This window comes from Dicentrarchus labrax, unplaced genomic scaffold (assembly GCF_905237075.1).
Source record: "Dicentrarchus labrax unplaced genomic scaffold, dlabrax2021, whole genome shotgun sequence".
Classification (NCBI taxonomy): domain Eukaryota; kingdom Metazoa; phylum Chordata; class Actinopteri; family Moronidae; genus Dicentrarchus; species Dicentrarchus labrax.
This window is the reverse complement of record NW_026136713.1, coordinates 22,737,446-22,764,784: the sequence shown is the minus strand read 5'-3', so window position 1 is coordinate 22,764,784 and position 27,339 is coordinate 22,737,446. Positions and strand designations below refer to the sequence as shown.

At 40.9% G+C, this 27,339-nt stretch overlaps 1 protein-coding gene across 5 annotated transcripts in view; it reads right to left on the bottom strand.

The window, feature by feature from the left end:
• Nucleotides 1-27,339, bottom strand: part of LOC127374530 (transcription factor COE3) — a 149,503-nt gene that overhangs the window by 109,284 nt on the left and 12,880 nt on the right. For all 5 annotated transcript variants that reach the window (XM_051419971.1, XM_051419970.1, XM_051419974.1 and 2 more), the window contains exons 2-6: nucleotides 19,545-19,701; nucleotides 17,307-17,370; nucleotides 14,570-14,625; nucleotides 9,567-9,640; nucleotides 2,989-3,057 (exon numbers count right to left, since the gene is read on the bottom strand). In XM_051419971.1, the coding sequence (XP_051275931.1) occupies nucleotides 2,989-3,057; nucleotides 9,567-9,640; nucleotides 14,570-14,625; nucleotides 17,307-17,370; nucleotides 19,545-19,701 (420 nt within the window). The remainder of the gene's footprint in view (nucleotides 1-2,988; nucleotides 3,058-9,566; nucleotides 9,641-14,569; nucleotides 14,626-17,306; nucleotides 17,371-19,544; nucleotides 19,702-27,339) is intronic.

Sequence of the window (27,339 nt, the reverse complement as noted above, 5' to 3'; positions counted from 1 at the left end):
GCGTTACCCACAATGCACTGTGTCTGTAGATGTTGGACGAATAGAGTCCATCTCATATGTGACAGAACACAAAGAGAGAGGTGACAAAGCCTCTAAAAACACTCATCAAACACACACACACACACACACACACACACACACACACACACACAGCCCGAGGTGAGAGTGTGTGTGTGTGTGTGTAGACACACTTCAGCAAGTATGAACATGTGTGCACTGTATGCATTTCTCTTATATAAGTGTGTGTGTGTGTGTGTGTGTGTGTGTGTGTGTGTGTGTGTGTGTGCGTGTATAGGTGTCTGTGTGTGTGTGTGTGTGTGTGTGTGTGTGAGTATGTGTGAGTGTGTGTATGTGTGTGTGAGTATGTGTGAGTGTGTGTGTGTGTGTGTGTGTGTGTGTGTGTGTGTGTGTGTGTGTGTTTGTGTGTGTGTCCTGGCCGCGGTCCAAGGCCTCTCTAACGAGCCAACATGGACTCGGTACTGAACCCCTCCCTCCTCCCCCTCTCTCCCTCCTGACCTCCTCTGAGGTCACCGGCTCCCACCGCCGCGACCCGACCAATCACAGCCGGGTGCTGTGACGGACAGCCGCCGGCTCCAAGGACGCCGAGGGCGGAGGGATTAGACAGCGAGGACGAGCGCGGCGTTAATAAAGGATTGTGATGTTTTGGAGTTAATATTCACACTGAGGGACGAGGGTTGTTTTTTTTTATGTGGCATTGGATGAAAAATAAATGAAGGCATCATCAGCGCGTGTTTTAAAATACATAAAGTCAAGGTTCAGATTCACACACAACAAAGACTTCTACAACAATAAATATATTCATATCAACGGAGAAAATAACACACTGTGAGGATTATAGCAGCTTCAGACTGTGAGGGGGAGAGTTGAAGGGGGGGTGAGCAGGGAGAGAGGTGAGCAGGTGACAGGGACATCAGGAAGTGACTTATTGTAGTTTTTCAGCAGGTGGCGCTGCAGCAGAGACTCATTCAAACACACAGACACGAAACACACAGTTTTACATTCAGAGTGCTTTAAACTCCCAGAACATGTTATTACATCTGACATCCATCCAGAACAAACGTCCATAAATCCACTTGGAAATCATTAGAAAAAAGTCTATTCTTATAACTGCAGAACTTTAGAATTTCCTTCAGTATCGCAGCGCTCCAGTGACGTCTGTCTGTACAGCCACAGAAACACTGCTAACAGGAGCTGCTAATTGATCCTTTGGCCGCTTTTATGGTGCTAATTAGACTAAATATGACCATTATAACCTAAACACAACAACTGGGATCAAGTTGCAGCCCACAGCTAACTAGTTGCCTCCTCTTTACACCCATCAACATGTTTTTATATTCCTGACACTGTCATCTATCCATCCACATACAGATATTTACCCTCTGTTGAAAACCATTGGATATATAGATGTACAGTATATTAATGTTTCAGATAGTTCAGTCTTATAACAGGAAAATGTCTTTTAAAGTTTCTATTAGTGAAATAAAAGAACTGAAACGTACGTTTCTTGACAGAAACCTGAAACCAGGACGGATAATATTATATTTATAACTGAATCATTTATTGCTCCCTGTTTCTCTCAGCCCTGTAATATCTGCAGGTCTTCCTCTCACACTTCCCAAAAAGCTCCAACAACCAGAGGGCAGGACATCCTGCATGTTGCCTGAGAGGCAAACCGCAGGGCAGAGAGAACTCAGTGGATGTGGGTGCATTAATGTCCAGAGGAGGAAGGAAAACAGTCGACAAGCTGCAATCTTTGTCGCGTTGAATCCACTCTGAGTCTGAGAATGAGAATTTATGGAGGTTGGAGGATGTACAGATCTGATTTGAGCGCTGCGTTTATGGTGTTGATTAAACATTTCACACTGTCGAGTATCGTGTCGGAAGTGAGAGGTGAGGAAGAGCGAAACGTCAGAAAACAGAACAAATGAGTTGACAGCCGGATGTCAACAGAACTCCAGGTTTTAAATACAAATACTCACATTTTATCCAGAAATCAACTCACACAGACTTCAGACTGAAAAACTCTCCACAATGGTGCGTTCAAGTACCAACAACCAAATAACCATCGTTTTCTTTTTACAGAGTCTTGCTTTTTAACATCAGTTCTCAAAAGTCAGAGCGTCTTTGAAAGCACCAACACAACGGAGGACCACGAGGGTCACAGAAACATTAATAAAGCATTTCATTTATAAACTGGGAACTGTTGGGTCTCTGTAAATAATGTTATAAGGAGTTCGGTCTAGACCTGCTCCGTTTGAAAAGTGTCCTGAGATAACTTCTGTTATGAATTAGTGCTATACAAATACATAGAATTTAATTGAATTAAACAAATGTATTAAAACCTATTTTTCTTTAACAATTAGTTATTAATTAATGAAATTCTTTTTGGTGCTTTCTATCGCCTTCGCTCAAGGTCCACTTACTGAGTTTTTCAACAGATTTCAACCTTGTCTTGGGGTCTTCGTCAATCCCATACACTCAAGAAGACCATGAACTATGGTTGAAAGCTCCATAAAAAGCTAGTCAGCACACACTGAGTCAACTTTTTGGCATTTGTGAAAAAAAAGAGATTCTCAAAAGATTTTCACAGAAATGAAGTGAAGGATGAAAAATAATCAGCAGTGAAGGTAAATCAGTGAATACAGACAACATCATTACATTTCAACTCCACAAAGCTCCTCTACAGACACTCACTGTCATATTCAATCACAGTATAATACAACAACTTCTTTCTCCATCATTTCAGCTCTTTATCAGTCAGATCATCTTCTGTAAAACAGAAACCAACAACCTCGAGCAGCTGATGTAAAATGAGTCCTGGACTGAGCCGGACAAACCTGAACCCGACTTTAGGAGTAGTGGATGAACCAGTGTGTGAGAGAGAGACAGACAGAGGGAGAGACAGAGAGAGAGACAGAGGGAGAGACAGACAGGGTCCTGACAGAGGGCGATCAGGTCACTTCCTACCTGTCGATGATGACGGGGTCAGAGGGCGTCTCGTTGCGATTCCCGCAGCTCTTCTTGTCACAACACCGACTGAAAGAGACAAACACAGATTTACTACACTGAACTACACATTGAACTACGCACTGAACTACGCACTGAACTACACATTGAACTACGCACTGAACTACGCACTGAACTACGCACTACAAGGTTAGTTTGGATCTGAATGTGTTAACTAAATGACAACTTTAGTACTGACTTCATTAGTATTTACATACATAAATACATTAAATTAAAATCTAAGATCTAAGAACTTTATCTTTATTTTCCCTAAAATTATTACCAGAATACTTTCCAAGAACTGCAAAATAAAGTATTACCAAATTCTGTATCTCCAAAATGTTGACTTTTATTCTGAAAAGCAGCCCTGCCGCCACACACACACACACACACACACACACACACACACACACACTGTCCAGCTGGGTGGGGTCCAAGCCAAGGTCACTAACAGTTGGATGATGCCCAGCGATGGAGGCACCACTGTGGACCGACCCCCCCCCGGCCCCGGCCCCCAGCACCCGTCGCCCCTGACAACCAGCCAGCCAACCCAACGGCTGCTCGCCAAAACAGCCGTCCAGGTAGCCAGAGGGCAAACTGGCCGGCGAGTGTTTCAGGAGCTGGTCTGTGGAGGCATCCGGAGGGAGGAGGGGGGGAGGGGGGGAGGAGGGGGAGTGCTGGGTTTCTGTTTCAGCTCTACGGGGGACGGGTGGAGCCAAATGAGGCTTCTGGTGTCGTTGGGTCAGTGTGGCATGTTGAACAGCGGCGGACTGAGTCCAACACATTAATACCCATCAGACAGTGGCAGGAAAACCTGCTGTCAGTGAACACACCACGGGATTCAGAATAGGTTTATTTAAATAATAATAATAATAATAATAATAATAATAATAATAATAATAATGTACTTTTAGGATTTAACATTTACAGTTGATGTTACTTTATAACTTCAGAGGCAGATTATTCCACAATAAAACTATAACTTTCACAATAAAAGTCTCATTCTGCTCTGAAAGAACAAACTGACTGAACACCACCGCAGAGACGGACAGAGGACAGTTTGAGGACAGCGAGCTGATTTATAGAGTTTACAGATGGACTTGTTGCTAAAAGAAGCTAATTGTCGCTAACAGTAATGTTAGCTGCCATTAGCTAGTTAGCTCGTACAGCTAGCGCTAGCTGAACAGCTTCCGGAGGAACAAACACCGGAGTTACACCGGAGTCTGACGTCAGAGATTTTAAAGATTTTTATACAAAACACGACAGAAAGAAGATCAATAATTGTTTAGAAAATGTTTTAAAAGTTGGCACATGAACTATTTTCATCTTTCTACTTTATTCTACCCATTTTATTTTATTTTATAGCTTCAATTCTGCTCTTATTGTTGTATTTTTGGTATTTGTTATTTACATATTTAATTATGTTGTTATGTATTACAGCTTTTGTTTTGCTCTGTCTGTTAAACTGGTGCTGTACAAATAAAGTTATTATTATTATTATTATTTAAAAGAGGAAAATGTTACATTTATACCGTAAAAGGCTGATTTATCTCTGGAGATTGAGTCTGTAAATTGGAAAATAAAGGTCATATTTTGAAAGGAAAATCAATAACGTGTTATTTTTACCTACATGCATAAAAATATCAAATAATGAATTAATTTTCCTCCAACATTTACACGTGTTTCAGAAGGAAAGAGACTTCAGATGATTTCTGTCTCTTTCTGAGTGTGTGTTTGAATCCATTTGCTCTCTAAATGAACTAAACATGAGGAAAAGATTTGTGTCTCAGAGGAAATATTCACGTTTTCAACTTCCGACGATGTCAGAAGTTTGTCAGGATGAATTTATGGCGCCGAACATCAGTCGAACTCTGTGAGACGCGATGTGAGAGCGACAGAAGCGGTCGTTAATAACAACAGACAGCAGATTTCATCCTGATCTTCTGACGAGCTTCTTATCGCTGCGAGGGTCATTAACATATCTTCCGGTAATTCTTAAAAATTAATCATATTGCATATGACCCGCGACGTCCAATTACGCTCCCGCGCTCGCCCCCATGCTGTCCTGAATCAAATTGCCATTTGACAAACAAGCGTCAAATCGAGGCAGCGAATGCCAAATGAGACGCTTTATGAATCATTTATCACGCCGTTTGATCTCTAAGTACAGAAAAATCATAAAGTAAGCGCTGTGTTTGTGTCCCCGCTGCCTCGCTGTGTCTGTATGGATGTGTATGTGTGACTGTTGCCATAGAATGCGCCACAATAATTTATTCCCCCAGCTACTTGGAACCATTAGTGAAAGTTCCAGGAGACCAATTAGCATTGGAAACCCACTGGTGCTGCTGTGGTGACAACCTCCTCCAAACTGCCAAAGAAGTGTTATAAACAAACTGGACCCCAGGAGCACTGCCGGGGCCCCTCCAGGGACCCGGGGCCCCTTTCCAAAGACGAAAACAAACCTTGGCTGAGCGTCCACAATATCGCCTTAATGACGTTTCCCCCCGGGCCGCAAACAGGCTAACACCACGGCCGGCTAATGACTGAGAGGAACAACACACACCAACCTGAGAGTGTGTGTGAGTGAGTGTGAGAATAAAACAAACAGTGTGTGTTTTTTTTGTGTGTGTGTGTGTGTGTGTTGGTGCCACTGTCACTCATTTTGGCGAGGAGAGAGAGAGCCACCGCACACACACACACACACACACACACACACTCTCAGGCCCTAAAAATAATTCAGCCACAGGAGCCAGTTTGGCCGGCGAGCCTAGGCCGGGGCCACACAAGCATCATTACCGCTGGCTGCTCCTCCTCGCCACTTCAGACGCCACCACAAGTGGAATCTACTTAAGGCACAAAGAGAAGGTTTGTCCGGGCATGTCGGCGCTATCTCACACACACACACTGAGAGAGCCCTTCAAAGGCTCCCCGGGGAGCGTGCAGCGCCGCGTCAGGGGCCGGCGCTCGGATCACAGCGTCCAGATAACACCGAGCAGGACGGGCCGGCAGCGCAGGGCTCACTTTCAAAGGGCAAGTGTTGTAATTACCCGAAGGCCTGGAACGCCGCGGCAGCCAGGCCTGTTGATGAGCGCCGCCTTCCTCTCGGCGAGCAATGGCAGCAGGTTTTTACTCGGCATCGCCCGCAGCCTGGCAGCCAGCGAGGTGGCGGCGAGGCGAGGAGCTGGCGAGCCTCCGGGAGCCCGCTGGCAACGCCGGCGTGCCAACCTGGCTGCCGCCGCCATGCCTGCTCGCTGGGTTGTGATTGGTAGTTTTGGAAAGCGGCAGAGCCCCGTTTAAGAATGGTTAATGGCTGCAAGGATAGGATGGAGAGGGCAGCTCAAACACACACAGAGACCTTGGTTCTAATGTGTCTGTCGTAGGACGTTCTACACAACAGGAGGTCAAAGGTCAAGGTGGATGTACAAACACTACAGGTGAATTAACTTCCCCAGCTGATCACTGACATTATTACAAGTTTTCTAAAATGTTTAAATGAGACAATATCGAACACTGATCCGTCTCTGCTCCAATCACAGCTGAGAGAACCTCGGTCAACTTCCTCCTCTCCTGTACTTAGATATGCTACGTGCTAAGCTAATCTATGTTGGAAAGTCAACCACATTTTGGTTAAAAGTTATAAAGATAAAAGAGACACAAAGATAATCTCATCTAGCTAACTAATGTTAGCAAAATGGAAGCTAATTATCTAGCTAACAATGGATGTAGATTAACCAGTTAGTTAGCGAGTGTTTTGCTAACATTAGCTACCTTAAGATGTGACTATATATATATATATTATATATTATATATATATATTATTTGTCTCTTTTATCTTTCAACTTTGAACCAAAATGTGATTTTAACATAGGTTAGCCTAGCACGTAGCATATCAAGTACAGTTTTCTGAAATTGTATGTTTAAATATTTTATGTTTTAATGTTCTACTTTTTATTTCCAGAAGAAAAATCTGAGAAATTAGAGTCAAAGATTTTTACATGTTAGATAAATTATATTATTCCTTATTCAGAAAATAATGTCAACAGCCATTTAAAAACAACTATTTTCTCCATGTTTTTAGCAGTAAATATATAAATCAGGCTGTAAATGATAAAGAAACAAAGCCTTCAGTAAAAACCTTCAGAGAGCAATGAAACTGGAAGGTTTGGAAAAACAGCTTTTTACTGTAAAATTCACTACAGGTGAATAGGGTAAAAATATTAACTAACAGATATCAGGATGAAACTTCCCCAGTTGATTACCGACATTAAGAGAATTCTTTTTTGTATTACAAGTTTTGTAAAATTTTATGTTTAAATATAAAAATGAGGGATGTAAATTAAAATCTCCTCATTAAAAGTTTGATATTACAGATGGACCCTGGTATTGTCTTGTTGTATTAATCCCACTGGGGGTGGGGGGGGGGTGGGGGTGGGGGGGTGACAAGGTGTTCCTCCACCTGTACACACTGAAACAGGTGCTACACCCAAAAGGTGCAGCCTGGCGAGTGTGATCCAGGTAGACAAACCAACAGGGACGCCAATAAAGACGCCCCCACCTGGGAGCAGCATAGAGACAGAGAGAGAGAGAGATGGAAAGAGTGATCCCTCACTCATTAGCGAATGGAAACACAGCATCCATCAGGGGGAACGCTGGTTAATAATCGCACTCAATCACATAATGACTGAAGCTCAGAGACGCAGACAGCCAGCCGTCATTATGGAAATGAAGCTCGTATCGAAGGAATCTCGCGGGGGGGAAATGAGCTCGATGCCCCGATAAAAGTCAGAGCAGGAGAAGTTTAGAGATCCTGAAGTTGTGGTGAAGAAGAGGAGGAGGTGATACACAGCAGGTGTACGAGGTCAAACTACAGGACTAATTCTGGGTTCTGGATCTGGTTCTGATCTAAAGACTAAATGTACGTAACTTCTTTATTGAACCAATAAAACCACCAAAGTTCATATTTAAACCAATTTACTGCACATTTATACAAGTTTACATACAAACCCATATTCAGTTCACAGATTAACCAGTTTACTGCACGCCTCTGCAACAGCGCTCCTAAACCAGTTAACCACAGACAGAAACCAGTTTACTGCAGATCATTTTGTGCTTTAACTATCAAGAACAGACGAACCAGTTTAACCAGTTTACTGAACTGGGACCAGATGAGTTGAACTAAATAAATTCAATCTAAACGTGTTTTCTTGTCTTAAAGCTGCAGCGACTCAAACACACAAAGACACTCTTTATGTGTATATGTTTGTTATTTATGTGTGTGTGTGTCCTATTTTTATACCCCCCCACTCCTCCTCCTCCTCTTCTTCTTCTTCTTCACTCCTCAGTCTGAACCAGTAAAACCATTAACTCTCAGCCGACAGCAGAGACACGCAGGGCAGGAAACGTGTTGATTGGTGTGATGAACGACAAACCAACAGCTGCTCTTTTTTCTCTTATAGACACACACACACACACACACACACACTCTCTCTCACACACACACACACACACACACACACAGTCACTCACTCACACACACACTCACACACACACACACTCACACACACTCACACACACACACACACACACTGTTGTCTCTCTTATATGAATTTGACATTTCAGCTCTGAATCTTTTCTCCTTTATCTTTACACCAAACCTCATAAATAAAATGAAGCTTTTAACTCACAGCTGTAGTTACATCTCAGATCAATATTTTACATTAAATATGATGAGTTCAAGTGTCTCTGATATCAAATCTGAGTGTTTTTGTGTATCTGAGTTTTCAGAAAACATCGTCTTATCAACCTTGTATTGATTAAATTATTGGATATTTCACAATAAATCAAGGATTATAGAAATGTTCAGATTTGTGTATCAGAACGTCTGGAGGACCCCGAGCTCTGTACGTTGGGAACCAGTGGACTTAACTGTTCACTGTGTATAAACCAGTTCAAACAGTACAGTGCTGCTCTAACACTGATTATTGATTACTGATTTCAATCCAATAATGTCACAGAGATAGCTGTCACTGTACTTTTACTGCATGAACTGCTGTTTTTATACTGCTGATACTTTACTAAAGTAGGATAAAAATTTTAAATTAGGTATATTTTGCAGTATTATTCTGGTACTTTTACTTCAATGAAGTATCCGAATACTTCTTCTGGTTGCTGGATGGTAAAGTCGGATGGCAGACGGTTGCTATGTAGCTGTGGTTGCTAGGTGATGCTATGTGGTTGCTAGGTGGTTGCTAGGCATTCTGGGTGTTTGATCGCAGTGAAAATGAAATAAACTAAAAATAATTAACTTATAAATTAGACAGATACTCAGGAACAACCTGACTGAACTTCAGTATCTAAGTACCAGTTAGTATCTTTAATAATCTGAATTTATATTAATATAAATACACACCACAGTGGCAGATAATTACACACTGTGTGTTCACATTAAAAAGTTATAACGGCAGCCAACGTGCCGCTGAGCAAGGCACCGAGTCCCTGAGCAGCTCCTGTGAGACCGTAATCAGGGTTTAATATCTTACCTGCACATGATCTCGTGGGTGAGGAGGACGCGACACATCTCCGGGTTCTTGTCCTGGCCTTCGTACAGGATGGCCTGATGGGACAGAAACACTGAGCGGTGAGACTCACTGAGGTACACTTATTATTATTATTATTATTATTATTATTATTATTAGCAGTAGTAGTAGTAGTTCAGACACTGAGGAGGGTCGAGGGTTGGACGTTCAGATAAATTATTGTTTGTTGTCGCTGGTTAAAACTAAATACTACTCTTCAGATTTTACTATTACTATTTACCATTTACTGTATTTAAACCAGTTTATAAACCAGTTCAGACATATTTAGTGCACATTCAGACCAGTTAATATATAAATCAGAATACAGATGAACCAGTTTCCTGCCACTGGGACCAGTTCACCGTGTTGATGTGTGAGAACTCTCTGACTGGACCTCAGCACCAACAACAAAGTCAAACATGGCCACCGACCCTCCTCCTCCACCAGCTCCCCTTTTGGTGGTCTCAGCCTCCTCCAGCCTTCCCAGAATTCCCTGCCAGATGGCGGGCGGCGCCCCAGGATGAAGCCCCCCCTTCCTCCCCCTCCCACTCCCCCCCACTGAGCTGTCATGTCAGCGTCCGGATGACGGATGACCGCTGTGTGTGTGTGTGTGAGTGTGGAGCTTTTTGTAATACCCTGGTGGTTGTAAATGAACTCCAGTAACAGTGTGTGTGTGTGTGTGTGAGTGTGTGTGTGTGTGTGTGTGTGTGTGTGTGTGTGTGTGTGTGTGTGTGTGTGTGTGTGTGTGTGTGTGTGTGTGTGTGTGTGTGTGTGTGTGTGTGTGTGTGTGTGTGTGTGTGTGTGTGTGTGTGTGCAGGGCGGAGGTCTGTTTTGACTATAAAGGTGGATGAGGTAGTGGTAGGTCATTGTAGGAAAAGAAGGGAGGACGCACACACACTCTCACTCACACACACACACACACACACACACACACACACCCCTGGGGGACAATACTTTTAGGATAACGACCACTTCTGCATTATTGATCCTGATGCTGGCTCTGTTCCTCTGGATTAAAACGCTCCAGTTTGACCAGGAGGGATGTGGATTGCATCAGGGACACACACACACACACACACACACACACACATACACGTACGCTGTGTGTAGTTTGGTGGTCGATATTTATACATCATCATTCCTGATGCAAGAGTCCCGCGAGTGTGTGATTGCATGTCCACTTTCATGCCTGTTTGTGGGTTAATGTCCACGTTCTGCTGCCAGTGTGTGCTCTGTTTGTCTGTCTCTGTGAGGACCGGCTACATATTCACACCTCGACCAAGAGGACATGTTTAAAAGTGAGGACGTTGTTTAAAAGTGAAGACGTTGTTTAAAAGTGAAGACGTTTAAAAGTGAAGACGTTGTTTAAAAGTGAAGACGTTTAAAAGTGAAGACATTGTTTAAAAGTGAGGACGTTGTTTAAAAGTGAAGACGTTTAAAAGTGAAGACATTGTTTAAAAGTGAGGACGTTGTTTAAAAGTGAAGACGCCGTTGTCAGCATCTTTTGCACTGCTGTCAACAAATGTTATTTGTTTGTTTAAATGTATAACTGATGTATAACTGTACATATTAGTCTGTGTCTATTCTGTCCAATTTGTTCTGATTATTTATGCTGTTAGTCTGTGTTTGTACATTGAGAGCAAAACTGAATGTTCCTTGTATGTGAACAGACCTGATCAATAAAGTGATTCTGATTTCCGAAAAGTGAGGAAAGCTTTTCAATTGTGAGGTTTTTAAAAAGTCATTTTTGTTAATGGAAGACCTTTTTTTTAAATTGAGGACTTTTGTAAAAGTGCCGACATTTTTAGAAACTACAAATTACAGATCTGGACACTTAACATGTGAACATTTTGTAAAGTGAGGACATTTTTCTGGTGTCTTTACTGGGCTGTTTCAGGTTTCAGACTCTGTTTGAGGGTTCAGGTCCATGTTAGTCTTCGTGGTCCTCACAAGTAGAGTAAAAAGTGAAGCAGTAGACAGAGAAATTAGGCTGATTCTGGAGGAGTTCAGTCTCAGATTTAGTTTCTTCTAAAACTTTTTGTTTGTCGCTCTGAAATATTCCTCGCTCCTCTTCTAAAAATATAAAAACTGTCCCGCAGAGATCTAACCGCTGATGTCACACTGCGATGTCACTCCGCGGTCCAATCAGCATTCAGCTGCTCCTCGCTCTGGACGCGGGCCCCTAACACGCCCTCGACGGGGTCTTATCGATCCGCAGGGACTCCAGCCGACCCGTCTGTCAGGTCTGACTGTAGACCAATGGGGTGTCATGTAGTGGGAGGGTGGAGGTGGAGACGTGTGGGGGTGGGGGGCGGTGTCAGGATTATTGTCTCCAGTGTGCCGTCGCTGTGCCACATTAGGGCCTATTGATCGGTTTCCGTGGCTGACGCTTTGTCGAGGAGCCGTTTGGTACATCGATTGGTGACATGCCGGCAGGGCCGAACCAGCGGGGAGGGGGGGTGATATGACTGGGTGGGGGGGAAACTAAGTGGGAGGTGTAACTGGGAGGACTGGTGGAGGTTAATCAGTGTTATTTTATTCAATGTCACTGAATTTAAACAAGTGTTGACATTGGTTAACGAGCAGATTTCTTCCATTTTGGACAGAATGAGCAACTGGGAAGAATGGGAATTTGCACCAGTAAAGTTCAATATCGACTAAAACAGGATTCATTATGGATCTTAATCTACTTTACAGACTTTTATTATTTTAGTTTTACATGCTGACATTGATTTTTAGACATTATTTGACTACAGGTCTCTGGATGTCTGCCTTTATAATGAACTGAACTTTATAGGAACCTGAAGGCAACACACTACATAATGTATAAAAGTAATGTTTAATGTAATGTATAATATAATGTATAATGTAATGTATAATATAATGTTTAATATAATGTATACAGGGCAGCAGGTCAATAATAATTCAGCTGTGAGCATTTTTGGGGTGAATTAGTATTTTAGAGAAATGAAGAAAAAGAGCTTTGTGTTGAACAGTAATAATACAAAAATATATTATAATATAATAATTATATTAATTATTATAATTATTAATTAAACCTGTCTCAATTTTAAATATTTGCACCTCAAATTCTGGAGGAACAAAGTGAAAACATATATAATGATTCTGTTTTGAAAAAGAAAAGCTGAAACTAAATGTACACATAAAGCAGCTGAGATGGGAATTTTAAAGCTGTTTTATGTTGTTAAATTTAATTTTGTACAATAACAAATTAAAGATTTAATTAATGTGCATTCTTTGGTAGGTCACAGATTATATAATAATATTTTCAGAGTCGACCTTAAGGTGTGAGGAAGAGGAGGATCTGGAGCTGAGAGAACTTGAGGAATGAATCCGGGAGGTCGGCTGGCGGAGTCGAGTGGAATTTGGAAATATTTGGGGGTTTTTCTTGGCAGAGACGCCGTTCGCAGGTTCAGATCCCACACGGGGGTTCTGAGTGAGTGAAAACCGGAAAAGTGGGAGGATCTGGAGTCGGCTAAAGACCGAGCCGCTCCACTGGAAAGGAAAACACATCAGTGCTGCTGGAGGAGGAGGAGGGTTGGACGGTTTGAGGAGAGAGTTTGAGAACATTCTGAGGTTAGAAACCGGGTTGATTCATTGAGTGTTTGATTTGCTTTCTGTTTTATAACCGGACTGTAAAGTCGGAGCAGGCTTCTGGACTCAGTGGGTCAGAGGAAATATGTGTTTCTAGTGGAACTATTTGTCAGGAAACAGAAAGTAGTTCCGGTGTGTAACTCGCCCTGAAACCACAAACTGGTTCTGTTTGGATCAAACAAGTAGAGGTGGGGAATAATCGATCTTAGATGCATCAAGATCTTAAAGGATTACGACTCCATGCAGAAAAGTATTGAGTTAATAGGAAATTGAGCATGTTTATTGTTTAGTAGTTTATTCGTCTTTTATAGATTTCTTCAGGACAGCACTGGCTCACTAACTCATATAACTGACCTCACTGCATATGCTAACTGTACTTGCTGCTATTAGCTCGTTAGCAGTCCTATTAGCTGTCTGTACCCGGACTGGGAGCTGGAAGGACAGGGGCAGTTTAAACACTGCTAGTGTGGCAGCAGAGGGACCCAACGGGGAATACTGCCGGGGAGTGGGGCCCGAATGAGCCACAGAACCAGAGCAGGGCCCGAATGAACCACAGTAACTGTTAACGTTATCCATCATATCGATCAGTCCACCAGGATCAGTTTCAGTGAAGTTGGAAGTTATTTATTCCGTGTGTTGAACAACCAGACTGTGTGATGTTACACAACTGATTCACAATCATTACTGCTGATTAACAGGTTATAATCAATACAGTGATATCAGAAACATGAGATTTAATGCTTAATTTAAACTGTTACTGATGGGCTGTGGCCAAAGAAGGGCTTATTGACATGCAAACGTGGAGAGAAATGGACTGATGGGTCCTGATGGGTGAATTGACACCTCTCCAGCTACCAGTCCAAACTCCACAATGTGGTTTGTGCTGGACTTGAACCCTCCGGTTTCCAATACAAGTCCCTGCAGACTGAGCTACTACCGCCCACATCTTACTATCAGAGGAAAACTGGGAAAAAACTGGAAAAACCATCAAACTAAATGAATAAATGTGGAGTGTCTCATAAACTCTGACCTTCTCCCTGTAAGCAACCTGAACTTCATAATGAACCTGCGTCATTAAACAAGGAGGTGTCAATATTAGACCTATACTGGTATAACAGTGTGTGAGCCAGTGGGAACCCTGACAGCCGAGTTTCAAACTAAATACGCAGACGTATTTTACAGCCCAACAGATTATTTCCAGGATATTTGGTGAATTGAATCCATTTCCAAGAGTTTCCATAACTGGAAAACTGTCCATGTTTTCCACATTTTCTAGGATGCACGTGAATCTAAACAGTGGGTTCAGGTCTGTTGTGTCCGTTGTGAGTCTCTGTGTTGGTGTGGTTTCTTACCTGTTTGGTCATGGAGTCTATGAGCCGGACATAAAGATCCTGTTCTGTCCTGATGCCTGAAAGACACAAACAAACAAACATAAACAGCAGAAACAAACACTAACGAGCTGCGCGGTCGTAATTATGTGCGAGTGTGAGCCGACTGCCTGCTGACACATTTACTCCACCAACATACATACATGCATTAGCCTGATATGCTAATTTCATCCCAGAATGCAAAAAAAAAGAGAGAAATCCTCCCCAACAAAAGATTCTGTAAATGAATTCTGTTATTATTTATGTCCCGGTAGTGTATTTATGTTTTCTTGTCATCTGGTCCCGGCTACGCTAACCCCCCTCAGCAAAAACAAACATTAGCTCCAGAGCTGTTTATTATTTATAGGCCAGACCGCCTTTAACTGCCGGGCCCCCCCCCCCCACCGCCCCGCCCTTCTCCCGCTGCCTCTTTCCTCAAGGATAACAAGGAATCCTCATTCTCCGACAAATTAAATATCAATCAGGATTGCTTGTCTTTTATTAGCTATGCATCCGAGCGTAAATGTGACACAAACACGACATGGGGTGGAGGAAGCAAATTGCAGGGAACACCTGTTAGCGGCGGAGGAACTCTAATTGTATTCAAGGCTTTTTTCCTTTCTTGTTTTTCGGGCCGTTTCCTCGCAGCTTCCTCTGCTTTCTAATTGACATGATTCACTCCTCGCGCCGCGGCTGAGTGCCGAGCAGTCGGCAGCACTAAATGGCGGCTATCTGTCCCGGTTGCAGATGAGGTCAATTACCTCCGTACGATGCTAATCCGACGCCGCCGACTCATATTAGAGTGATTTATCCCCCTTTGGAAGGAAACGCTCTTTTATGTCCCACTTTATCTGGTGTTTCTGCAGGGGTCTGAGAGCATTACGGCCGTCCTCCTCCTGCAGGTCTGGACTCGTGCCAGCACAGAGCCGAGCTGTGTGTTTTGAATCAGCAAAAGATCCCTCCGCTACCCCCCCACCTCAATGGACAAAACAGAGTTCAGGTTTGGTTAGTTGTCAGATATTCCAGATGTCTGTAAAGCTGCTGTCTCTCTCTCTCTGTGTGCTGATAATGAAAAACTTTTTCCAGCCTCGCAGTTCACTTCCACTATAAGTCCGCCGAGGTGACCTTTAATATAAAGTCCTCTAATTCATGCAGGAAAGTTCAACTGCAGACCAACAAAGAAACCTGCGAGTTCATCAATCAATACCTGAACAGACTCACCTGACCGCCAGTGCAGAGGTGCCATTTAAAAAAGGCCAAATTTAAATCTATAATCTGTAACATTTCGTCATTAAACAGGGTGTAAACTCTAGAGCTATGTTCTATATGTAGCTGATTCAATCAATAATCTATAATCATTAAAGAGTTTATGAATTCTACTCTCTGAGTTGTGTTCTCTTACCCTAAATGTTTCCAACAATGTTCAAACTCGTCTTCAAACAGAGAATTACTACTAATAATAATAATAACTGGTAAACACTGTTTATATCATATAGTTTTATTATAATGTTATTAGTATTATTACTGTTTGGTATCTACCTGGATACTCCTGTACTTTTGTACATTTATTCTTAAATTATGAGATAAAGTTGGTCCAGCGTGGGAGAAGCAGTGATTGTTAAGGTGGAACTGCTTTATTCAGTGTGTTTAAGGTGGAACTGCTTTATTCAGTGTGTTTAGTGGTTTTAATCAGCGGGTCTGTTTGTGTTGGAGAGGAGGAGACCTCTGTGGATCATTGGGCTCCCGGTAGAAACCTCCTGAACCATGAACACTGAAGGAATCCTAACCGGGAGAAGCTGACTGCAATGACACCAATGGTGAGGAAGATGATCCCACGCTGCTTCACTGCATCCTCTACCTTCCTCTGTTGTTGAGTCTTAATTTCAGTCAGTGTATAAGAGAGTGTTTCCACGACTGTTTCAGGCCCTAAAGACGTAAATATTGGACTCTGTGCTGTAGCTGCTTTCTCTCTCCAGGGCTGCAGACCTCATTAGGAGGTTTAATCAGCGGTCTGGGACACACCTGGTCCCGGTGAGCTCCATGAATAAATCCAGAGCAGCAGCCAGTTCTGTTTGAGCCTCCTCACTCTACAGCGCCTTTATATGTGGCTTTTGTTTGCTTTTGTTTGTTTTTACAGCACAACACCTGCCCACACCACACCGTAAACTCTAACAGCATGTCTTCATAAAGAGGTCAGTTAACACAACTCACTCACATGAGTTAAACCCAACTCTTTAATAAGTGGTGTCTCAAACAAACACAGGTCCTGAACCCAGGAGACCGCTGCTGGTGTCCCATTAAAACCACAACTAAACAATTAGTTTAAAGTAACTTGAGTAACTTTGTGTGGTTACAGATTGCAGCTCCCTTGCTTCCCCCTCACCTTACAAGCATATGGGAGAAACTACAGTTGCTGCGAAACGCTACAGGCCTCATCTAGGTCCAGTGTTTGGTTTGTCCGTTCTGGGCTACTGTAGAAACGTGTGTGAACGCAACCATAAACATGTTAATCTGCTTCAGTTGTCAGGAGCAGATTTTGCAGATAAGTTCAATAAGAACACAAAATCTTTGCCTTGTATTTTTATTTTCTAATCTGACTCCAGCAGGACCACATCGTTTCTTAGCTCACTCCAAAACCGTGTCATTATCTATAGACTCCAGATCTGTGGATCTCCTCTACTCTACATTAGTGTCTCTGCTGTTCGGTGTGTGGTTTTCTCACCGTTGCTGTAGAGGAGCTGTAGCCTGTAGTGGATCCCGTTGTTGGTCTTCTCTCCGTTGTACTCCTGTCACACAAACACACAGATCACACGTTACACGCCGAGTTACCGCCATGAAGGTGAGATCAAACGTTTACAGTTGTCCAGCAGCCGCCGGCGAGGCTGCGCACAGCGGGCAGCTTCAGTGCTCACAGTCAGACCTGCTCCTGTGTTCATGTACACTGCAGCACTGTAAACACTGTAAACACTGCCTCTTATCAGACACTGTGCTGTGAGTGTTGGAAGAATGGAAACACGTCTGATCACACACTGATTTGTATTTTTTTATTTTATTGTCTGCTCAATGCTCTTTGTAATAATCAGATTTTTTAGTTATGTTTTTAGTTAAATTTCTAAGCAAAACTTTTGAGATTCAAATTTTTTAAATAACATTTTTGTGTCTCAATAAGAAAAATAGTCAATTTTACCTCAGAGCATTTTTCTTGTAAGTTCTGAGTTAAGAAATCACCTATTTGTCTTTCTACGTTGTAATGTCGACATTAAATCTCAAAGTTTGAACTTACAATATTTTTTGCCTACTACTAATAAGATGAAAGGTCAGTATTATAGTTATAATTATAGAGTAAAAAATTCTGCCAACAAAAGAAAAAAATGGATGAAAGGATAATAAATAATAAAAAAATACTTTTTAAATCAGAATTACGAACGAATTTTTGGGACAAATTGTAAAATATTTTATTTTTATTTTTGTCATTCCTGATATTTTATTTATTCTATCTTTTGTTGGCAGGAATAAGCTTCCATATAAAGTCTGATTATTTTAAGCAAAAGAGAAAAGTTTTCAGCGTTATAACTGTCATTACTGCAGTTTATATTTACTTATTGTTCAGTTTGAATTGGAAGCAGCTGGATCATGATAACTACTGGCTGACCTTTGACCTCTGACCCCCACAACCAAGTGATAATGTGACAAGTCAGAAGTTCCTCTGTCTCTCCTGTCTGTCTGTTCTGTGTCTCTCTCTCTTTTTATTGAAATATTCTCTGTGTGCGTATAAACACGAATCATTACATTACAGCCACCAAAATAGTGAGAGAGTTGTGTTCGGAGATAAAAACATCTTTTATTCTCTCTCTCGTGCCCCCCCCTCTCCTGACCCTCTCTCACCCCTTCCTCTCTTTCTCTTTTCAACCTTTATTCCACTTTTATTTCTCTTCCCGCTCTCCTTTCAGTCTCCGTCAGTCGGCCGCTCGGTGCCAACAGTGCCTGCGAGTCTTGGCTCAGTCCCAGGTGTGTGTGTGTGTGTGTGTGTGTGTGTGTGTGTGTGTGTGTGTGTGTGTGTGTGAGTGTTGGGGGTATCGGGGGCGAGAGACTAGAGGTCAAAGCAGAGGTGAGGTGAGCGAGTGAGTGGGTGGAGTGGAGGGGAGGATTTAGTGCCAGCTGGCAGCCGATCAAACAACAAACACTCCCAACCTGTCTGGAAATTATTATTATTATTATTAATCGTAGTAGTAGTAGTATTTTATATGATGTAACCATAAGTCTTCTGTTATTCTATGTTTTTGTTATCATTACTCAATTTCATGTTCAGACTTACATGTGACCTGTCCGTCCGTCTCTAAATACTGTCTGACTTCCTGTCTGTGGCTCCGAGTGCATTGGTTCCTACTGACTATTTTAAAAATACCTCACAAATATTCTTTATAAATTAAACTTTGTGGTCTTGAGCAATAATTCCCAGCTTTTTTCCTCTTCTATCAGTGAGTAACTGTATTTACTGTATATTTCATATTCTATTGATCAATATCAATAACAGCAGAGAACAGCTGATCAACTGAACAATGAACACAAACAGTGAACTCACTAACTGCAGGAAGTTTTCCTGATATTTTGAGAAAGTTTTCTTCATAGAAATGAATAAAATGCTGGGATATCAACCTACTGTCTATATTTACATTTTTCATACAACCTTAAAATAAAGAAGACCTCTCGACCAACTGTGATTTTATTAAAACTGTGATTAAACTATAAAAAGATTAGAAGTATAAAAAAGTTCAGTAATTTCCTAAAACAGCTGCTCACTGTAGTTTTTATGAAACAAACAGGAGGTCTTTGTGAGGGACTATTTTCAGCGGCGGATGAATCCACATTAGGTGCTCTAGTAAACATTTGTGGCAGCCGGACGTATAAATAAAGTTTTTAATAGTTTTTGACTCTTTAAGGTGGGTAAACATTGCCTCACCTTGTCTTTCTCCACAAAGTCTATGTAGGAAGTCCTCTCGATCTCGACCGGCTGACCCTGCCTGTCGTACAGCGCCAGCACGAAGTGGAAGAAGTTGGACTTCCTCAGGTTGGACGGAGGCTGCTTCTCAAAGTGAGCTCGGGCTAAACCCACACCGCTGAAACAGACAGAGAGGAACATGTTATTATTCTATAAACTACACATTATCAATACGTATATCAATACATATATGAACAGCCACAGTAACTCTTCACTTCATGTAGTTACTATAGAAATATGTACAATAGATAATGAATGACAATGTAATGATGTAATAATATTAGTGCTGTCAGTTAAACGCGTTATTAACAGCGTTAACGCAAACCCTTTTTAACAGCGTCAATTTTTTCCCCCGCAAGATTAACGTTCTTTTTGGCCTAGCACACTTTGTAGTTCTTTTCACATGCTGTTGCAACAACTAGTAACGTTAGAAAAACTACAACACCACACCGGATCTAGCTAGACTGGAAACAGAACAACAGGCACGCTGCACACACTTGTTTAAGAGTAGTAGACGTTACGTTTTGAGTGGATGGCGAGCGCGAGACGCCGAAATAGATGCCAATAATATTCTGAATGGACAGTTTACTTTTAAAAAGTTGCCAAATGGTTCCATTGACAAGACCAAAGTGATCTGTGTGTTCTGTCGTTGTGAACTGAGCTATCATCGCAGCACGTCCAGTCTGAAATACCACTTGATGGCCACGCACACAGCTGATGCAAATTCTCCGCCCCCTCGTTAAAACCAGGCAACAATGGATGATTTTTCAATAAAACTGAACTAACTGAACTAAAATTTGCACAAAGCAAGCCGATCCACTTTTCATAGACACAAATGTGCGATTAATTGCGATTAATTGCGAGTTAACTATGACATTAATGCGATTAATCGTGATTAAATATTTTAATCGTTTGACAGCACTAAATAATATAAAATGTTTGCATATAACTGCTTTATAATGTATTTTAAACAACTTAATATATATTTATATACCTTTTATAAATGCTGAATAGGGACTTCAAGTAAAATTATTTGCCAGCTCAGCACATTTAAACTACAGCTGCAACTAATGATTATTTTGATCTATTATCTATCATTTTCTGGAGGAATCAGTTAGTTGTTTGGTCCATAAAATGTCAGAAAATGCTGAAAACAACCCACGGCCCAATCACGTCTCCAAATGTCCAAAATATATTACATTTCGCAGAGGAGGAAAGAAACCAGAAAATATTCTCATTTGAGAAGCTAAAATCAGAGAATTTGGACATTTTTTCTTAAAAACCAGAAATATACAGTTAGATCCTGGACGAGCCCCCATTTGTTGCTTCCTCGTGTGATCAGGAATCATTAAGGGAATTGATACAGAGTGCCAACAGAAATATCAAAACCAACCTGAAAATATTTATTTTGAACAGCAGCCAACTAAAGTAATCCTAAAGATACGACACATTTTACACGTCTGTATAATCTCCAAATTGTTATCGGAATATTTTCAAATATCAAGTCAAAGCGAGTTAAGAAACGTCTTCGACACCAAAGCTTTTGTGGGGGTGGAGCCAATAACACATTCATCTCATTATTGTTCTTTCCTGCAGCAGTATTAAAGGTGTATCTGATAATACACAAATTAAACATTTTCTGCTGCTGCTTCACAATAAAAGCACTCCAAAACGGGTTGCTTTTATTGTGAAACAATAAAAATATGAGAGAGAAAGCGGCGTGTCATGGATTCTCCTAATTCCTCCTAATTCAAGACCAAAAATAATCCTGACAGGAGTTTAGACTGTGTCTGAAAAGATTTCTAAACTGTATTTCAAACAGTAATTATAAATTCTGACTCTGATCAATCAGATTGATTAGTAAAGTGTTTATGTGTGAAATGAGACTCGGGAGGACAATGATGGATGAGGAGCAGCGAGTGGAAAACTACTCAGGTGATAATAGTGACTGAAAGAGGGAGGTAACTTGTGTGTGTGTGTGTGTGTGTGTGTGTGTGTGTGTGTGTGTGTGTGTCCTCCCTCTCTGTAAGCGCGACCTTTTACATAAAAGCTAGAAAAACTGTAGAGACAGAGGCCAAAACCCTGGAGAGACGAGACTCTTCCTCCAGTCTGAGAGTCAGATAGGAGGTGGAAGAGGAAGAGGAGGAAGGCATTATCTGTCTCCATGCATTATATAACAAATGTCTGTGTGGCCCATCGTAACTTTCTTAAAGGAACATTTGAAGCCTGGAGTTTAGATTTACTGTTTACAACCACTGAAGTCAGGAATCCTCGTTCAATCAGACACTGACTGACACAAACAGTGAAGATCAGACCTGCAAACTCACATTCCTGCTAAATAACAATTCAACAACCAGGAAATGTGTTTGATAAGAGTTGTGTTAGTATTAAATTAATCTTTTGTGTTTACATTAATTAAAGGATTGTTTCATGTTTCTTGGACACGATTCAACACAATGTTGGTCCAACAAGAAAACCTCATTTTGAATTGTGAGATTCTGACTTAATTTACTAGTTTAATGTTACAACTGGAAAAATTGTTTAATCAATCATATTAAATTAAGTTTATGATTTAATTAAGTAAATTCAAAGAATAACTTTTGAGTCTAACTTACATAAAAAAAGTACAACAAACAACAAGTCAGAATATAAAATTATTTTTTCTTGTTGGACCAACAATTTCTTTTATAACCATTCAACAAACATGAATCAATTATTTAATTAACATAAACACAACTGATTAATTGAATGTTCTACTTGCACAGTGCAGTGTGACGTTAATCTGCTCATTTACTTCACCACCAATCACCTTTTAGTTCTGTCTCATCCTTGTTTAACCACTTGTCACAGTCAGCTTTGTACATATTGTTAATAGTATTTACTGTTCGTTATTGTCTACAGTGTTTTTCATCATTGTTTGTCTAATCACCTCAATGTTTTTAGAAAGGGAGCTAGCTTAGCTGGCTGCTAGAATGAAGAAAGCAGTGTCAAGCTCATGAGGATGGCCGCTCAAAAGTTATAAAAGTTATTCTTTGAATGAACTTAATTAAATCATGTAAAGGAGTTCCATGTGATTAAATGTCTATTTACTAGTGTAATTGTAAAATTAGTCAAATTAAGTTTACTCAACTCAAGCAAATTAAGTTGGGACAACAGAATTGCTTCGTGCTGAAAGAAAACCATTTGATCCTGTGGAAATACTTTACATGATTTAATTAAGTTCATTCAAAGAGTTTTGAGTGGAGATTACAGCTCATTCGATATAAACCAAACACAGAACTCATCACAGAATAAAACGAAAGGGCTCCACAGACACAGACTGTACGTCCTCAATGCAACTCCACAGTTTCCACTCACACCGACCCAAAACTTCTGGAACAACATAGTAACCAGCATCTCCCCAGTCGCCTTCCCTCTGCCTTTAAAGAGACCTCACTCCCATCACTCACCTACACAAATACACACAGTGGTGTAGTGGGGTCTGGGGAGGTGGGTATACGCTTAATTTGTGCCCCAAATTTGTTTAAAGCAAAGGATAAACTCTCTGTGTCATAAACAGGGACATGTGAGAATATTCCTGCATATTTAAATCACCAAAAATGGGCCAGTAGTATTTTCACAGTAAAGTTCTTTATGAAATAAAGATGAAGTGAAGTATTCCTCACTTCATCCACTCAAGCAAATCAGAGTCATGCCTTCGCCATCCTAGGAAAATAAAATTGTAGAAAAGCTTTTTCAAGCTACAAAAAGCTTGTAGAACACCACTGAATGATGTTCACCAGAGGGGATTTATATGTATACTCTGCACTCCACCACTGAACACACAGATACCACAACACCAAACTGATCGCCATCACTGCGGCTACAGGAGACACAGACACAAAATAAAACAATGCATATTAACATTGTACATTAATACCAGTTTGGATTAATTATATACTACGGCTGCACAATTAATCAAAATATCAACGAAATCTCAATATGATGATTTCTGTGGTTGACGGGACTTTACTGTAATAAATACTGTAATTTACAGTAAAAGGACAGCAGCACTTTTAATTTTAAGTTGGGGTTTTATTACATATTCTACCATATAAAAACAAGTTTTTACCATCAGCAGAAGCAGTTTTGCCACCAGATATGACCGTGGTTTTCTGTACAATTTATTATTACTTTATTCCATATAAATTCCTTTAAAATTATTGTTATAGATAAAGGTTTTGCCATGAGATTTGACGTATGTGTTTTACTCTTACAGACACTGAATTTAATCTATTTAGAGTTTACGATCTTTTACTATCATAGTTTGACAATTTTTTACTATAAAATCTACAGACATTATTTACACATAAGTTGCAGTTAAATAATAAATAAATAAAGCTTGAGTGTGTGACAAACAGCTTTATAATGAAGTATTGTGGTTCAGAGACTTCCTGGTCTACAAATATTCTCCACATGCAAGAAAACATGTTTGTTTGGTACAGACCCAAAAATATGTCACATCATCATTGTTTTCAGTGAAAAAGATTATTGTGATGCAAAAATGATTTGATCTGAATAAAATGACAGATTTATCTGAATTTGAATATTGTTGGAAACATTTGGGATAATGTAAGAACACAACTCAACTATGTATAGAACATAGAGCCAGAGTTTATACACTGTTTAATGAGGAAATGTTCCAGATTACAGCTTTAAATTCATAATCTTTTAGTAACTGACATTTGTGATAAATGATTGTGAATGTCTGAAATCAACTTTATGTATTGATAAAAGATAAATTATGCTGGAAACTACATATAAATTATGTCAAATCAAAAATATCATGTTAAAGTGAAATATTTTATTTATAAAATTACGGATTTCTTCAAGCAGGCACATTACACTCTATATTTTTAATAACTGTGTGCAGGAATACATACAAAACAAGTACAAATCAAATTGTTTACTGTGTTCTTTAAAAGACTCTTATTAAATGATTTTATTGCTAATTTAACATTTAACATTTTTCCTTGATGATGTTTTTCTTCTCTCTTTGGGTTGTTTGTCATTGTATTTTGATTTAAAGCCACATTATTGTGTGCGAATGTGCTTCAGCATCATATCTGCAGCATTTAAAAAGGCTTCTAGTGAGTGTGTTAAGAGGAAAACACCAGCCATGTTAATGTCAGCAGCTGATTTTGGGAAAAGTGGATAAAAATCCTTGTTGATCCTGAAATAAAATCGATGCTCCTGCAGGAAGCGACCTCTGCCCACCGCCCGCAGAACCTCAGAGCGTCCGAGGGGGAAACGCTCAAAGCAACGGCCGAATATTTTTACATCAATCTCATTTTCCTGCTCGTTTTGTTTCCTAAAACACTTTATGATCAATATGATCGCCCGGGCATAGATAAATATTTATTCATGCTCAGGGTTTGTTTTTGGAAACTTGCCCGCTCTCTCTCGGTCTCCGTGTTTCCCGGCTCAGGGGTGTATTCCCCAGACGGCAGATTAATACAGCCGTGACCTTTCTGCACCCCATTACTAATGCTTAATGCCTCATTTGTAGGCCGGTTTGTTGGAAGCTAATTCTTCAGACTCGCAGAGTTCTGGCTGGGTGGACGGTGGCGGAGAGAGGAGCTCGCAGGAGGAGGACGGCAGTGGCTCAGGTGTGTGTCGGTGAGGTTAGAGTCTGTTTTGAAAGGAGGCTCGGTGGAAATAAAGCAGCAGAGTGTCAAAAATGCAACAGTGTTAAAATGAAAAATAACACACAATGCGGCAGGCTTCAACACTTTCACCACCAGATATTTTCAATGACTTCCTGTGAGAAAAAACATCCACAAGCATCTGTTTTCATCCATGTTGCTATTTCAGGGCTGATGATACTACCAGAGCTTCAGGAAACATCCTTTACTGAAGTGATATATCAGAAAACATTGCATTGAAAATGTTACTAAAAGCCCCTAAAAGGAACTTTAATGATTCTGCCGGCCACTTTGGGCAAAAGTGGTAGTGTTTCTACTACCTCGTTTCATTGATTTCAAGGGAAATCTGACACTGGGGCAGACATTAAGAAAAACTCTCTGATGAGTTTGTTAGCAGCAGCTCGGCTCAGTCTGTTAGCTGTTTATTTTTGCCATCCACTGTTTAGATCTTGGTGGTTTCTATCTCCTAACCTGGGAGAAGCTTACTGCAATGACGGCAATGGTGGTGAACTCCCATGATCCCACGCTGCTTCATCACCTCATCTAACTTCCTGTTTTGTTAATGTGTAGATGTGAGAGACCCTCTAGTGGCGGAAATTACATATTGTACAACATATGACGTTTTAAATTACAACAGAATATGTTTGTATCGTCTGCATAAAGAAGATATTTTAAATATGTAATTTATGTACAAAATATGCAATCATGGGCCCAACTCTGAGCCTTGAGGAACCCCTTAAGTAATTGCATTTGTGGATATTTTCACTGCCTTTAACACTCAAATAAACACAGAAATAGTATCGATTTCCTCAGTGCGGTGAAGTAAAATCCATCCTCAGTAACGTCTAAAACATGCAGAATAATCCTAATAATAATCACTATCATGGCACTGCGCCCCAATCCTCTACTGCCTAACAAACCTTGATTCAGATTTTTTATTTTATTTGTAAGAAAACATGATGGTGAACCGTAGCTTTCAACAATAAAACAAACACTGGGCTGAATTTGGCACCTGTTTCATCCCTCAAAAGCATCACTTCCACCACTAAACCAGCCCATTATCCCAATTACACACAATGCTCAGCAGCATCCAGACAGCCGATCGCCACGGCGACTGAGCCGCCGCCGCCACCACCATCGCCGCCGCTCATCCTCTCCTCTCTGCTCTGCCTCCACTCAGAAAGCTCGTTAGCATTATTATTATTTCAATTATGCTAATTGCGGCTGCATCCACTCGTCGCAGCGCCTCGTATCCGGCTGTTAGCACTTGGCACAAGGTGTAATAAAAACAGTATCGATGGCACACGGCTCGTTCCAACATGCCCGGAGTGTAAATCACACGCCAGAGAGGACACACACACACACACAGAACAAACACAGCGAGGAGAACGAGGGCCGCGGCCGACGATCTGCACGTTTCCACCACAAAGCCTGAAATTAAAGGTCAGCGGGAGTCGTGTCGAGCACTCTGCAAACAATTACTGAGCAAGACAGCCGGTCCTCGCTTCATATCACACACACACACACACACACACACACACACACACACACACACACACAGGCTGCATACATTGACTGCCTGAATATCAGCAATAAAACCTGCGAGGTTGATCTTTTCAGCCACTGATCCCAGTGAGGAATGTCTTCAACTGGTTCTGCTTCATCTGTTTTAAACTCACATTGTTTTGTTCCAGTTCAAACCAACAGAACTTTATTTTAAATTCCAGCAGAGATCTCAAAGTTTCCAAAGATACCAAATCTGTCTATATGAACTTTGTCTAAAATGATGCAGCCATAAAAACATGGCGTCTGTACTCAGTGAGGGCATTTCTTTAACTGCAACTTACTTCAAGATACAAACAATTGTTTCTGGAAACAAGCTGATTTCTGTTGGAGACATTCTGCACATTGGTGGGACAGGATGGAGATTTCTGCAGTGCAGCGAGAGTAATGTGTAAAACATGCAGAATGGTCCTTTAATATCAGTACCATGGCACTGTGCCCCAAACCTTGATTCAGATAGTGGAGCCAAGTTTCCAAAGATCCCAAATCTATCTGGCTGAATTTTGAGG